This window comes from Schistocerca gregaria, chromosome 3 (assembly GCF_023897955.1).
Source record: "Schistocerca gregaria isolate iqSchGreg1 chromosome 3, iqSchGreg1.2, whole genome shotgun sequence".
Classification (NCBI taxonomy): Eukaryota; Metazoa; Arthropoda; class Insecta; order Orthoptera; family Acrididae; genus Schistocerca; species Schistocerca gregaria.
Window position 1 is genome coordinate 806,855,602 of NC_064922.1, and position 15,382 is coordinate 806,870,983.

General features: G+C 39.3%; 1 protein-coding gene across 5 annotated transcripts in view; it reads left to right on the top strand.

Annotated features, from left to right (window-relative positions):
- LOC126354370 (kazrin) overlaps positions 1-15,382 on the top strand; it is a 903,527-nt gene that overhangs the window by 788,539 nt on the left and 99,606 nt on the right. For all 5 annotated transcript variants that reach the window (XM_050003952.1, XM_050003953.1, XM_050003955.1 and 2 more), the window contains 2 exons: positions 9,529-9,692; positions 10,832-11,025. In XM_050003952.1, coding sequence (XP_049859909.1) covers positions 9,529-9,692; positions 10,832-11,025 — 358 coding nt within the window. The remainder of the gene's footprint in view (positions 1-9,528; positions 9,693-10,831; positions 11,026-15,382) is intronic.

Here is a 15,382-nt window from a genome sequence, read left to right on the forward strand (position 1 = left end):
TAGCATACCTTATAATGCATGTCCACTGCAATAATAAGTCAAATAAGCTTTTAATAAAAACAGACTTCTGTAATTACCATGAATTCACTGGAGGTTAATACAACACCTAAATATATTAACACAACTTAGAGGGAAAATATTAGATGGAAATGTGAGTTAGTTTCATAAACTGAATTTGAAAACTGTATTTGAAATTAACTACATTATCAGATACAATCTGTCCCACAATAGCAATAATTTTAACAAAATAAATTAAATACAATAATAATTAATCAAGTCTTTCTGATTCTACACATCCAGTTTTGGTTAAAAGAAAAGGTCATTTATCATCATATTAACTGACCAAAATTTTTGACTAAGAACCTTACCAGCAGTATTTTCCTCTCATCCTTCATTTCTGCCAACTCTCATTATAGTATCCTCAAAAGCTACCAGTTGTCTCATAACAACCATGCCTGCTGTCATCCTGCATCTCACTGGGTGGTACATTGCTACCAACAGGCAAATATCCCAAGGTTACCTGGAAAAAAGTTCCCAAATTTTGGTCATGTTTAGACATATTAGAGTTGTTATATCACCTCCTCATCAGTCAATACTGGGACTGATTCATTCAAAATTGTACACTTCAGCCATCTGTCATAGATCCCCCAGACAAAAATTTTCCCAGTAGTATGAAGAAAGCACAGGTCACATCTGTCTGCAAGAAGTGTAGTAGAAGTAATACATCCATTTGTTGTACTGTTTTAGAACATATTCTGAGTTCAAACATAATGAAGTACCTTCAACAAAGTGACCTTCTCCAAGCCAGTCAGCATGGATTTCAAAAACATAGATCATATGAAACCCAATTCACACTTATCTCACTTGACATTCTGAAAGCCATGGGTCAAGGCAATCAGATAGATGCACTATTTCTCAATTTCCGAAAAGCATTTGACTCAGTACCACATCTAGACTTACTATCAAAATTACGGTCATGTGCTTATCAAGTGAAATTTTTTGTAGGATTGAAGATTTCTTGGTAGGCAGTACACAGTATGTTATCTCTGATGGAGAGTCATCAGCAGGTCTAGAAGTAACTTTGTGAGTTCCGAAGGGAATGTGCTGGGACCCTTGCTGTTCATGTTGTTTATTAATGACCTTGTCGACAAATATTAACAGCAACCTCAAATGTTCTGCATATGGTGCAGTCATCTATAATGAAGCATTGTCTGGAAGAAGCTGTATAAAAATTCTGTTTGATCTTGATGAAATTTAAAAGTGCTGCAAATACTGCAATGTGCTTTAAATTTTCAAAAACGTAAAATTTTTCACTTCACAAAACAAAAAAAGAAGTATCCTATTATTATAATATCACTGAATCACCACTGGAATCAGTCAACTCATATAAATACCTAGGTATAACATTTTGTAGGCATATGAAGTGGAATAATGATGTAGGGTCAGTCATGAGTAAGAAAGGTGGCAGACTTCAGTTTATAGGCAGAAGTCTAAGAAAATGCAATCAGTCTAGAAAGGAGACTGACTTACAAATGACTTGTGCAATCCATCCTAGAATATTGCTCAACTGTGTGGGACCTGTACAAGAGAGGATATTGATTGTATACAGAGAAGGGCAGCAAAAATGGTCACAAGTTTGTCTGAATTATGGGCAAGTGTCACAGAGATGCCGAAGGGACTGAAATGGCAGACTGTTGAATATAGACATAAAGTATCCAGAGAAAGGCTACTTACAAAATTTCAAAAACTGGCTTCAAATGATGACTGTATGAATATACTACAACTCCCTGATTAATTATCGCTACATGAAGATTGTGATGACAAGATTAGAGTAATTGCAGTGCACATAGAAACATTCATACAGCCTTTCTTTCCATGCTCTATACATGAATGGAATGAGAAAAAGTCCTAATAACTGGCTCACTGGGAAAGATCATTTCCATGCACTTCCTAGGGGTTTGCAGAGTATAGATGCAGATGCAGTTGCAAATATAAATCTGGCACCGTTACTGGAATATTTCTTTGTTACTGTAAAAACTTTAGCATTTTCTGCAGTCAACTCACTGTTTATGTGGTGGATATCCCTTTTTGGTACGTGTTTCACAACTTCTTATTTAACATGACCTAGCACTCTAGTAGTAGTGTTTAAAAGATGTTATTCACATTTTATGTGTACTAAGACTTAAAGAAAATATAACAAAACAAAAAAAATTAATTGGCATCTGAACATATATACAGATCTTACAGTATATAACAAGGAAAATAAATGACAAAAAGGGACAGTGAATGTGTAAAATCTAACTCAAATTATGAATTAATTAAACTGAAGAGCCAAAGAAACTGATACACCTGCCCAATATCATGTAGTGCCCCCTCAAGCATGCAGAAGTGTTACAACATGAGGTGGCATGAACTTGAGCAATGTTTGAAGTAGTGCTGGAGGGAACTGAAACCATGAATCCTGCAGGGCTGTCCATAAATCTGTATGAGTGTGAGGGGGATGGAAATCTCTTTTGAACAACACGTTGCAAGGTATACCAGACGCACTCAACAATGTTCATGTCTGGGGTGTTTGGTGGCCAGCAGAAGTGTTTAAATTCAGAAGAGTATTCCTGGAGTAACTCCATAGCAATTCTGGATGCGTGAGGTGTCACATTGTCCTGCTGGAACTGCTCAAGTCCATCAGAAAAACACAATGGATGCAGCTGATCAGACAGGATGCTTACATATGTGTCACCTGTCAGAGTCGTATCTAGATCTATCAGGGGTCCCATATCACTCCAGCTGCATACACCCCATGCCAATACAGAGCCTCCACCAGCTTGAACAGCCCCTGCTGACATGCAGGATCCATTGATTCATGAGTTTGTCCCCATACCCATACACGTACATCCGCTCGATTCAATTTGAAATGAGACTCGTCTGTCCAGGCAACATGTTTCCAGTCCTCAAGAGTCCTAAGTCAATGCTGATTGGCCCAGGCTTTGTGTCATGCAGTCATCAAGGGTACACAAGTGTGTGGGGCAGCAGGTGGAATAATAGAATAAATGTTTTGTATTTATGCTGTTTGCCGTTCTCAACATTGGCTCTCTAACTACAATATTGGCAAACAGATTGTGATTAGCAAAATGTGAAGCCTGTAATTATAATTCCTAGTGCCCACTTCATCTGAGAAATACATTTATAGCTACAGCTTATAGCTCTGAGGAATTAGGAGATTGTCTGGGATTCATAATCAAAAACCATTCTCTCTAAAATGTTCACTATATTCTGAAAGTCACAGACCAAAAAGAATACACACAATCCAACTGCCAGAGCAGTTCAGAGTCTAATGCGCTGATGCCACTATAACTGTTCAAATTAAATATTTAAGTGAATGCTCGCCATAATTTGATGATAATGTTCATCAGACACCACGCTAAATAATGGTAGAATGTCTGTACTGCGCCAGCACGTGAAAATATGACATACACAAAATGAAGATAGATCATTAAAGTCATCCCAGAATTAACACTTCACTCGAAAATGATTTCGTGGTTACATGTATTCCGAGTAACTTATTACTGCATCCGAGGCTGTCTGTATCAACGATACCAACGCGACGCGACTCCCGGCACAGGTGGTGTGCTAATCAGCATCTGGAGAGAACTGGGGCCTTCCTCTTTCATGCAGCTTTTTCACATATAAAGCCGCGGTGCAGGCGGCTAAGGGAATGCCTGATCAAATCTGCTCTCCCGACTAGCCGCTGGGCTAGTAATTCACCACTTTAAGTTATTGAATAAATCATTGCTTCCTTTGCTGATGGCCGATGAAGCTTTCAATTTAATTGTGCAATCAGCACACAAGTAAGTAATCATAATAAAAGTCTGATGTGGCTAAGTCAAATATTTTTGGCGAGAGAATTAATTTAATTACACTACTCACAGTAGACGAGCTCTGAACTTCCTCTTTGGAGATACGCTATAGCTATAGTTTTATAGTTATTCTTTGGAACTTCTCAGATTTTTATGATTATAGCAGATCTCCCTTCTACTTAAATTTAAGCATCCTAGCTTTATTTATTCGCCTACTTAATCTATCTTGCTTCCTTAATTTCTAAGACAAAAACCAGAAAATCATGAATTTCAACTAAAATTTAAATTTGTGAGATCCAGAATACTGTTTCTACTAAATTATTATGCAAAAGGAATCTAAATATAAATTTTTAAGTTTCTAGCTCTTTTCTGTTGCGCCAATAATTTTTACAGAAAAACATCAAAATTTCGAAAATGGTTAAAGTTATTGAACTGATATTCAACACTACTCCTGACGTGCTGGAAATGATCCAGGTTATTTATTTGATTTTTGAAGTATTGCGCAACATTTATGACATCAGAGCTAGTTATAGCGGACTGGCTGGCACACAATGGGAAGACTGATGTGAATTTTATAAGGCATGAGTATGCTGCTCCCCTACAAGTGGACCTTCAGCTCTGAAAGCACATATCAATGATGTTTCATTGAATGATTCACACACTGACACTTGTTGATGGCCCAGCGTTGAAATCTGCAGCAATTTGCAGGAGGGCTGCACTTCTGTCACAATGGGTGATTCTCTTCAGTCATCATTGGTCCTGTTCTTGTAGGCAGCAAAGTCGGAGATTTGATGTTTTATCGGATTCCAGATATTCACAGTACACTTGTGAAACCATCATACAGGAAAATACCCACTTCATCGCTACCTCGGAAGTGCTTTGTCCCATGACTCATGTGCTGACTACAACACCATGTTCAAAGAGATAGAGGGGCTGGCCAGTACTTACTTCAGCTCAGTACAGCCGATAGAAACACAAAAAACAACCGAAAATTTAAGTTCCTAGCTTTCGGAATAAATGTTCCTTCATCAGGGAGGAGAGAGGGGAAAGAAAGGGAAGAAGGGAAAGTGGATTTAGTTACTCACAACCCAGGTTATGAAGCAACAGGGAAAGGAAAACAGGGAAGGTAGCAAGGATGGAGGCATGGTTGTCTGAGGGAAGCCAAAGATATTCTACTGCAGGTACTGTACCAGCTTCAAACCAAAGAGGATGCATACAGAAGTAAAGAGGTGTATAGTATAAAGATGTAGGATGGAAAGATGCATGAATGGCTAAAGAGGAAAGGGAAAGAGGAGAAGACTGAAAAGTAAATGGGAGTGAGGTTGTTTAACGTAGGTTCAGTCCAGGGGGATGGCGGGATGAAAGGATGTGCTGGAGTGCAAGTTCTCATCTCCGCAGTTCAGAGGGACTGGTGTTGGGTGGGAGAAGCCAAATGGCACATACAGTGTAGCAGGTTCCTAGGTCCCTAGAATTATGCTGGAGGGCATGCTCCGCTACTGGGTATTGGACATCTCCTAGGCGGACAGTTCGTCTGTGTCCGTTCATACGCTCAGCCAGTTTAGTTGTTGTCATACCAATGTAAAAGGCTGTGCAGTGCAGGCATGTCAGCTGATAAATGACATGTGTAGTTTCACACGTGGCCCTGCCTTGAATTGTGTATGTTTTCCTAGTAGCGGGGCTGGAGTAAGTGGTTGTGGGGGGATGCATGGGGCAGGTTTTGCAGCGGGGTCGGTTACAGGGGTAGGAACCGCTGGGTAGAGAAGGTAGTCTGGGAATATTGCAGGGTTTAACAAGGATGTTACGGAGGTTAGGGGGACGCCGAAAGGCAACTCTGGGTGGTGTGGCGAGAATTTTGTCAAGGGATGATCTCATTTCAGGGGTTGACTTGAGAAAGTCATATCCCTGGCGGAGTAATTTATTGATGTATTCGAGGCCAGGATAATATTGGGTGACAAGGGGGATGCTTCTGTGTGGTCTGAGGGTAGGAATATTGTTGTTGGATGGGGAGGAATGTATTGCTCGGGAGATCTGTTTGTGGACAAGGTCTGCAGGATAGTTGCGGGAGAGGAAAGCACTGGTCAGGTTATTGGTAATTACTAACAAAGATAGACTAACAGCCGATAGAAACACAAAAAACAACCGAAAATTTAAGTTCCTAGCTTTCGGGATAAATGTTCCTTCATCAGGGAGGAGAGACAATTACTAACAAAGAGATAGAGGGGCTGGCCAGTACTTACCTCAGCTCAGTACAGCCGATAGAAACACAAAAAACAACCGAAAATTTAAGTTCCTAGCTTTCGGAATAAATGTTCCTTCATCAGGGAGGAGAGATATTCGTGGCAAACGTATCTGCTCCAGTGACGAATCCCTCAACAATTACACCAATAACCTGACCAGTGCTTTTCTCTCCCGCAACTATCCTGCAGACCTTGTCCACAAACAGATCTCCCGAGCAATACATTCCTCCCCATCCAACAACAATATTCCTACCCTCAGACCACACAGAAGCATCCCCCTTGTCACCCAATATTATCCTGGCCTCGAATACATCAATAAATTACTCCGCCAGGGATATGACTTTCTCAAGTCAACCCCTGAAATGAGATCATCCCTTGACAAAATTCTCCCCACACCACCCAGAGTTGCCTTTCGTCGTCCCCCTAACCTCCGTAACATCCTTGTTAAACCCTGCAATATTCCCAGACTACCTTCTCTACCCAGCGGTTCCTACCCCTGTAACCGACCCCGCTGCAAAACCTGCCCCATGCATCCCCCCACAACCACCTACTCCAGCCCCGCTACTAGGAAAACATACACAATTCAAGGCAGGGCCACGTGTGAGACTACACATGTCATTTATCAGCTGACATGCCTGCACTGCACAGCCTTTTACATTGGTATGACAACAACTAAACTGGCTGAGCGTATGAACGGACACAGGCGAACTGTCCGCCTAGGAGATGTCCAATACCCAGTAGCGGAGCATGCCCTCCAGCATAATTCTAGGGACCTAGGAACCTGCTACACTGTATGTGCCATTTGGCTTCTCCCACCCAACACCAGTCCCTCTGAACTGCGGAGATGGGAACTTGCACTCCAGCACATCCTTTCATCCCGCCATCCCCCTGGACTGAACCTACGTTAAACAACCTCACTCCCATTTACTTTTCAGTCTTCTCCTCTTTCCCTTTCCTCTTTAGCCATTCATGCATCTTTCCATCCTACATCTTTATACTATACACCTCTTTACTTCTGTATGCATCCTCTTTGGTTTGAAGCTGGCACAGTACCTGCAGTAGAATATCTTTGGCTTCCCTCAGACAACCATGCCTCCATCCTTGCTACCTTCCCTGTTTTCCTTTCCCTGTTGCTTCATAACCTGGGTTGTGAGTAACTAAATCCACTTTCCCTTCTTCCCTTTCTTTCCCCTCTCTCCTCCCTGATGAAGGAACATTTATTCCGAAAGCTAGGAACTTAAATTTTCGGTTGTTTTTTGTGTTTCTATCGGCTGTACTGAGCTGAGGTAAGTACTGGCCAGCCCCTCTATCTCTTTGTTAGTAATTGTTTCACATCTTTATATGAGATTTTCCATTAATTAGTTAGAACACCATGTTCAAACTCATTTAAATCTTGGTAACCTGCCATTGTAGCAGCAGTAACTGATCTAACAACTGCACCAGACACTTGTTGTATTATATAGGCACTACCGACCACAGCACCATATTTTTCCTGTTTAAGTATCTGTATTTGAATACGTATGCCTATACCAGTTTCTTTATCGCTTCAGTGTATGTAGTTTCTCACTACACTGTATTGAGAATAGGAGAGTATTTATTGCACAAGTTGGAATTAAGATTGTTTCAGTAATCATTGTTAAATTTCACTGACCTGTTAAGTGGTTTTTCCATGTCTGCAGATGCACTAAGTTTAGTATCTTGCATCACATAGAAATTGTAGCTTAAATGTGTTGCTGATTCTTTGGGCTCTTGAAATATGTATTGGAGCAGGATACCCCATTGGAACAAAAATTCCCACCCTGGATTAATAACTAAAATGCAGGTAAATTAAGGTGATGGTTTTAAAGCTTGGGTGTAAGCACCCCCCCTCCCCCCCCCCCCCCCCCCTCCCCCCTGTTCCCAACTTGAGTAGAACACATATACAACCTTGTGAGACTGTTTGGAAAGGTCCTTTTTGGGATGTTGTTCAACTAGTGTAATCTCCTCATGAGAATTTCTGCAGTTTTGTTGTTTTATATCTGCTCTGTAAAGTATGATAGATGGTGATCTCTGATATCTCTACTGAAAGAGAACAATGCTACGCAAGGTCGATGGTCATCTTCATCAATGCCATCACTGAGATGAACAGCAGCTCAGAACGTGCAGTGTGCCATGGATGCAGGCTGGTGTGAGTAGATTATGCTATGGGAGACATTCTCCTGCACTTGCATGGAACCTGTGGCAGTAATAAAAGACACACGGACAGCTGCGAACCACCTGCATCCCTTCATGCTTGGTGTCTTTCACAACAGTGATGTCATCTTTCAGCAGTATAAATGTCTGTATCTCAAGCCAGAACTGTGTTACAGTGATCTGAAGAGCCAACGTTAATGTCTCAGCACCCAAATTCGCCTGGTGTAAATCCTATGGAACCTATCTGGGTAACTCTCAGGCACCACACCACACACGCAAATCTGCAGTCCATTATTTATGTGAATTACAAAACCCGTGCATAGACATCTAATGCCAAATACCTCCACAAACCTACCAACAAACTGTCAGATCCTCGATACACAGAATCAGTGATGTATTTCATTCCAACGATGGACAAACAAGCTATTAAGCAGGTGTTTATAATGTTTTAGCTCATCATTGTATGTGTTTATTACATATGTACTAATTTTATATCAACATATTGTAATGTAAAATCATATATAACATCTGCAATCCTAAGTTAAAGACACCCCATACATGTCTCACAATGCCATTTCATTTCTTTGATGTTTACTGTAAGACACTGCATTCTCAGTTGCCATGTAATCTTTTTGGTGGTTGTAGATTCTTTGTTTCACAGTACACTAGAATACATAAATAACAATTTTGAAATAGTAATGCAATAAAACTATTTTGCAACCTAAGGTCTATGTAGTGTGAAGTCAAAATTTATATACCACAGGTGAAAATCTGCACTTTCAAGTACAATTGTTATAATGTTTCCCCAAGAATCTACAGTTAACTTAATTAAAATAAATCATATTATTACTTAAATATTTATTTTCTACACATTATAAAATTATTTCTATGGCTTTGTACCTCTTTCTTCATTAACTATGCTTTCTCAGTGGAATACTATTACATCTGTCCTAAACTATAGGTATTTCCTTTTTTCTTTTGACTTTGAAGGTTTCAATTCAATGGCATGTGAGTGACTAGTCCACCTTTTCCCATATCTGAACACTATATTTTTTCTGAAACTATTAACCTGAATACTTAATTCTCAAAATAAAATTATTGTCTTTCACATTTTAATAAAATTACTGTATTTGTACAGTTTATTGCAGATACTGAACTTCTGCCATTCATTGTGTATTTCAAATGATCTCAAAGTGTTGGTTAAAGTAATTACTTTCAACTCTCAAAGGAACTGTATGATACTAACTTGTTATTGTGATACTTAGGTCAGTTGAGCAGCTCAGCAATCCTATGGAATTGGAGCCTCGAAGACCAAAAAATGTGGCTCCTGTGAGTAGAAGTGGTGGTAGTAGAGGTGGAACATGGGGCAGCATATCCAGAGTTTTTGCTCGAAGTCGACATCGTAAGGCAGCCAGCCCAAGTCAGGAGGGTAAGTGACAGGGTACGCACTCAGATTTACATAAATTTCACTGTTTTGTTGTTTTCCAATCCATTATTATGAGATGAAACAATTATTTAAAATGTTTCTTGATTCACTTATAATTTACATATTACAATGTGATGCCCTTATCAGAGACTGGAGTAGCTTATAAGTAAATATGTCAGCTAATATGAAACATGAAGCTATTCTCATCATACAAACCAGGTCTAATGACTTTCAGCATGTTTTATCAATATCCTCATTAATGGTTTCATGTATTTAACTTGAAATGGTACTTTCAAAATTTAATTAGATTTACCAGGGAGAAAGCTGGACTGTGAAAAATATGAAATGCAGAAAACTCCAAATATTTGTCAATGAAACAATTTTGGTTTTGAAATGGAATTTTCAAACTGCAATTTTTCTGTAGAAGACTTATCTTCAACATAAGTTTTGAACATTGCTCACTCAAAATCCATGTATTTTAATCTGTTATATTCAATTTTACACTGAGAGACAATATGAGATATTATCTTTATAGATTAAACATTTTTCATTTTACAAAATATCCTTGTCATGCAACAGCTTCTCACACAAGTGCACAGTAGCACAAGTTGCAAGTGAAATAAAATACACTTACATAGAAGACAAAATACTGTGCTTTGTTTTTAGTTGCCCAACAAACCAATATTACCAAACAGCTTAAACATGTAAGTTCCATAGTTAGAGACAACAAGGAATTACAAAGATTCACATAACAAAAATTTATGATGCTATTTCATAAATTCTTGTTGTATCATTATATGTACATCCATTGAAAACTTTTTTGTGCATTTTAAAGAAGATCTATGTTTCTTACATAATAAATAAAGCATTTAAAATAGAAATAGGTATATATAAGTGAGATCAGAGATCAAATACTGTGATTCATTAGGATTATGTTTCCATAAGTGGTTGTTGCAGTAATAGAAGAGATAGTAACAATTATCTTCCACAATTTGTGATTTGTTTGTTTCAGATGCTATCCGCAGAAAAATATGCTGGAAATATGGAGTTTCATTTATCATGATTTTTTGTTTAAGGCATGGATGCAAAATTGAAAATTCATTACTGTGATAATCACTGCATTTTTCATTTTAATTCTACAGAAGCATCAGATGCATACCGCAGTTGGTCACCATTAACAGAGGAAGGGTATGCAGAAAAACTGAGATTGTTGAGAGAAGCTGCCTCCATCCCAATGGAAAGGTGGCGAGCACCTACAGTATTAGCATGGCTTGAAATTGCTCTCGGTATGCCACAGTATGGTCCTCGATGTGCAGAGAATGTTAAGAGTGGCAAGGTATGCCTACACACAGATACATATGTAGTTGTCACTGCAGGAAAGTTAATAGAAGTATTCAAACCTGAAATGTTGCTTGACAAAAGACACATTACTGCTAATAACACTGCACAAACAAAAAGCACATATTTACTCTTCAATAGTCCTCCGAGCCAGACTGCTCGAAGCAAAGAATATCTGTGTTAACCCTCCTTTCACGAATGTCAGAGAGGTTACCTTGTGTACAGGTTGTACTTTGTAATTTTTTTGATTGCTTCACAGTCTGCAGGCCCCTCAGAGACTACCCCCTCTCACTCCCCCCCTCTTTAGTACGGAGTATGATGGAGAGGGAAGCATTTTGCCTTCATTCAGTCCAGAATACAATCCTGTAAGTGCCTCACCAACTGCGTGGGCAGCTGAAACAAGGGTGTTGTTCATCATCCGGGTGTGGGGTGTAGAGACAGCTGAAAGCAGTGTCTGTTGTTCAATGTGGTGCAATGAAGAGGGTTCAAGCTTATCTAGCATATTTGCCACAGTGTCTGTTATGTGTGTGAGTGGATCATCATTGAGGACCCATTCTAGTTTCAAATGATGAGTGGAGAACATTGTAGGCTCATCAGTCAGTACTATGACTGTGTTGTCTCCCCTTTGGAGAACTTTTTCTGGGTGCCAGTCATACAGTGTCATCTCTTAAATCATATAGTCACAAAATGTGAGTGCGTTATTCACGAGAACTTTTGTTATGCTGTGTGGTTTTGGCAGTGATGTGTGATGTGCTTTCATATTCTATTGACTAATTTCAGTAGCTCTGACACAGTTGGTCAGTCAACAAATTCTACTGTGAGATACAATGGTTCACTATACAAAACTTCTGATACAGATGCCTGCAAGTCCTCCTGAAGGAAGTGCGTATGCCCAAAGTCACCCAGGGAAGTGTGTATGTCCAACATCATCCAAGGAAATGCATCACACCATTGTTTCCCATGTGCTTTATCCTTCAAGGACATCAGTTACTGGTAATAATAGTGCTCCTCCCTGAGGTGAGGCAGACTGTGAATGGGACTTGATCCAGGGACTTCCGTCTTTCACGGGTGTTTACAGACTGAACTGTCCAAACACAATCCATGAGTCACCCTCACAGTTTTACTTCTGCCAGTACCTCAGCTCTACCCTCAAAATTTCACCGAAGTTCTGCTGCACACCTTGTGCAACTAACAAAATTGGAAGAAAGGATTTTGTGGGGGACATGGATTAGACAAAGCATAGGGAATTTATCCCAGAATGAATAATCACTCTTCAGTGGAGAGTGTGCTGATTTGAAACTTCTTGGAAGTTTTAAACTGTGTTCACTCTAGAAACAATCTCACAGGCTGTGGCTAAGCCACATCTCCACAATATCCTTTCTTCCAGAAGTGTTAACCCACAAGTTACACAGGAGAACTTCTGTGAAGTTTTGAAGGTATGAGCTGAGTATTGGCAGAAGTAAAGCTGTGAGGGTGCGTCATGAGTTGTGCTTGGATAGCTCAGTCAGTAGAGCACTTGCCCACAAAAGGCAAAGGTCCACCACAAAGTTTTAGTCTGCCAGGAAGTTTCAAACCAGTGCACACTCTGCTGCAGTGTGGAAGTTCTTTCTGGAAGACCATTAGTATTTACATGCTGTGTAAATAATCTTGTGGACATGTCAGAAGCTCTGTGAGGTTGCTCATGGATGATGGTGTTATGTGTAAGAGAATTGCTCTCCCAGAAAACAGTAGTGAAATAACAGCAAGACACGGAGAATGTCTATGTTTGCGGCAAAGACTAGCTGTTGACTCTCAGCGTGTATAAATGTAATGCATTGTACATAAATAGGCAGAAATACCTGTTGCTCTTTGATTACACAATTGGCAACAAATCACTGAAATTAGTAACAACTGTAAAATCTGGGACAACCATCTGGACTGACTTAAAGTAGAAACAATCTCTATAACACTTCAAGGACTGGGCAGCTAGGGTTTATTCAATTGAGTGATAACAGTACTGTGCTTTTTCATAGTTTTCCGAATTTTGTGTAGAAAATTCTTATATAAAGAACTTACGCCAGCTTTTTTTCTATGAAATACTGCAAAGAAACATAGACTTACAATAGTGAACATTGTTTTATATTGAAAATATGTTGTTTTTACTTGAAAATTACATAGTTATACTGGCCTTAATACGAAAAATTTTCCAACATTTTGGAAAAGCAAAGTCTTGTGTCGCATTTTCCCAACACTACCTGATATCTTTTCTTGCCACTTTCCTAGATCTTGTCTTGACTTGTTTTACACAAACCTTAAATCTGCTCAGAAGCCATTTTGATATTTCTGTGCTGCAACAAATTTAGGAAAAAAAACTTCCATTGAGTCTCTTTACTAGTGAACTATTTTGAGTGGAAGTTGATACAACCAGGACATCTTTGTTCACCAAAACTTCTGATAATTCAGTAACAAATTCAACAAGATGTTTGCAATTAGACATAGACAGCATATTTAGAAAAACACATGAATTTACAAACATCATCGTGAAAATGTGAAAAAGAAGCTTTCTTCTATCACTTCATTTGTTTCTGTTCAGAAGGATAGTAGCCCATTAGCTGGTCACTGCATGTGACCTTGTGAGGTGTAATGTGTGGCAACAAGGGAAATGTAAACATCACAAAGCAAAAAACACACACTGTTGTCTGTATTCCTTTCCTGCCAATGTGAGTAATAGCTGCTGCCAACTGTGTTTTTTTCTGGTAGTACAAGCATCATACAGTACCTTTTTACTGATGACAGATGCAAGACAATGTTGGAATACATTTACAAAGCTGAGAAGTGGCCATTGTAGGTCCTATGTTGCTTATCTTTCTGGAGTATTATCCACACAATGTATGAGCTACATCACTCACCCACAAAGTGTTGAAACTAGTTGTAGGAAAAGCTGATGCCAGGCTGAGATTCACTAGAAGAATCCTTATAAAATGTAATTCACTTACAAAATGTAAGTCACTTACAAAACACTCATTCAACTGATTCTTAAGCATTCTTCATCATTCTGGGACCTTTATCAGGTAGGATTAGTAATAAAGGAAACACTAATAAGAATGGCATATTTTGTCATGGGTTTGTTTAGTAAATACAAGAACATTATGGAGATACTCATCAAACCCCAGTTCCAAATGCTACAAAAGAAGTGTTTCATATCATAAGAGGGGTTCACCATTTATTCTGAAACCACACATTCCAAAAAGAGATAACCAACATATTGCTTCCCTGCACATACAAAAGGAATGGGAAAGAGAGGAAATAATGGTGGTATGAGAAGCATCCTTCAAATACTTCACTAGATGGCTTGCAGAGTAGGTGTAGGTGTAGGTGTAGAAAAGGCATCAAGTGACAAATAAGCACATAATCAAGGGTCAATGATTAACTCAGTTAGTAAACTTGTGAATTTCATCAGAGTGTACTCATACAGTATAGATACATTCATCCTCTCTTGCAGTGCTGCAGACCAGTTGGGTCTAAAAGTGGTCACAGATAGTATATGTGGACCTAAATAGCAAAGTCACAAGGTAAGGAGACTCTCCACCCATATGAAAGGCCACCACTACAAAAGGTGAACTTAATCACCTGACTGAAGAGCATGCTGCACATAAGTGTTTCCTATTCCCTTCAGCCACACAGCCTCCCTACTTTCATTTCCACTAACCCTTGTTGTTAGTCAGTGAGCTGAAATTCCTTCACAGTACCTACTCATGCCCACATTCCCATGCCATTCCCCCAGTCCCCTCACTAACTTTATCCTTTTCCTTCTTGCAAACATTAGTTATTTTTATAAACTCAATTTGGATATCTCTCTATCTTCCTATCATCTTTTCTTTTAATATGAGTACTTCACCTGCCCTCACAGTGCTTTTTTGATGGTTTCTGTTTGTTCTACTCCTCAGTTTCCATCTTGCCTTCCTGCTCCACGTGAAAACATTACACATCCCCATTGGGATGCACTATTAGGACACAGGAACATGCTTGAGTGTCTGTGTGTGTGGGGGGCAGGGGGGGGGGGGGGCATACATAGATGTGTGCACACAAATACATACTCATGCGCATGCTCATGCTGTTATGTGTGCATACTGATAATGGATGTGAACTTGATATCTAAGTTAGAGGTATAGACAGCTTGTTTATATGATCACCGTAGAAGACAGTAATACATAAGACAGTAATAACAGTCCCTCCCTTCACTCTTCATGGCCATTGAAATTGCAGATACTGAGATAAGTTTTTGTGGAGTAGAAAAGCAACTAAAACTGTTTAGTAGTGGAAAACCATTTGGACCAGATGAGATACCTGTAAGGTTCTACAGAGATTATGAAAAA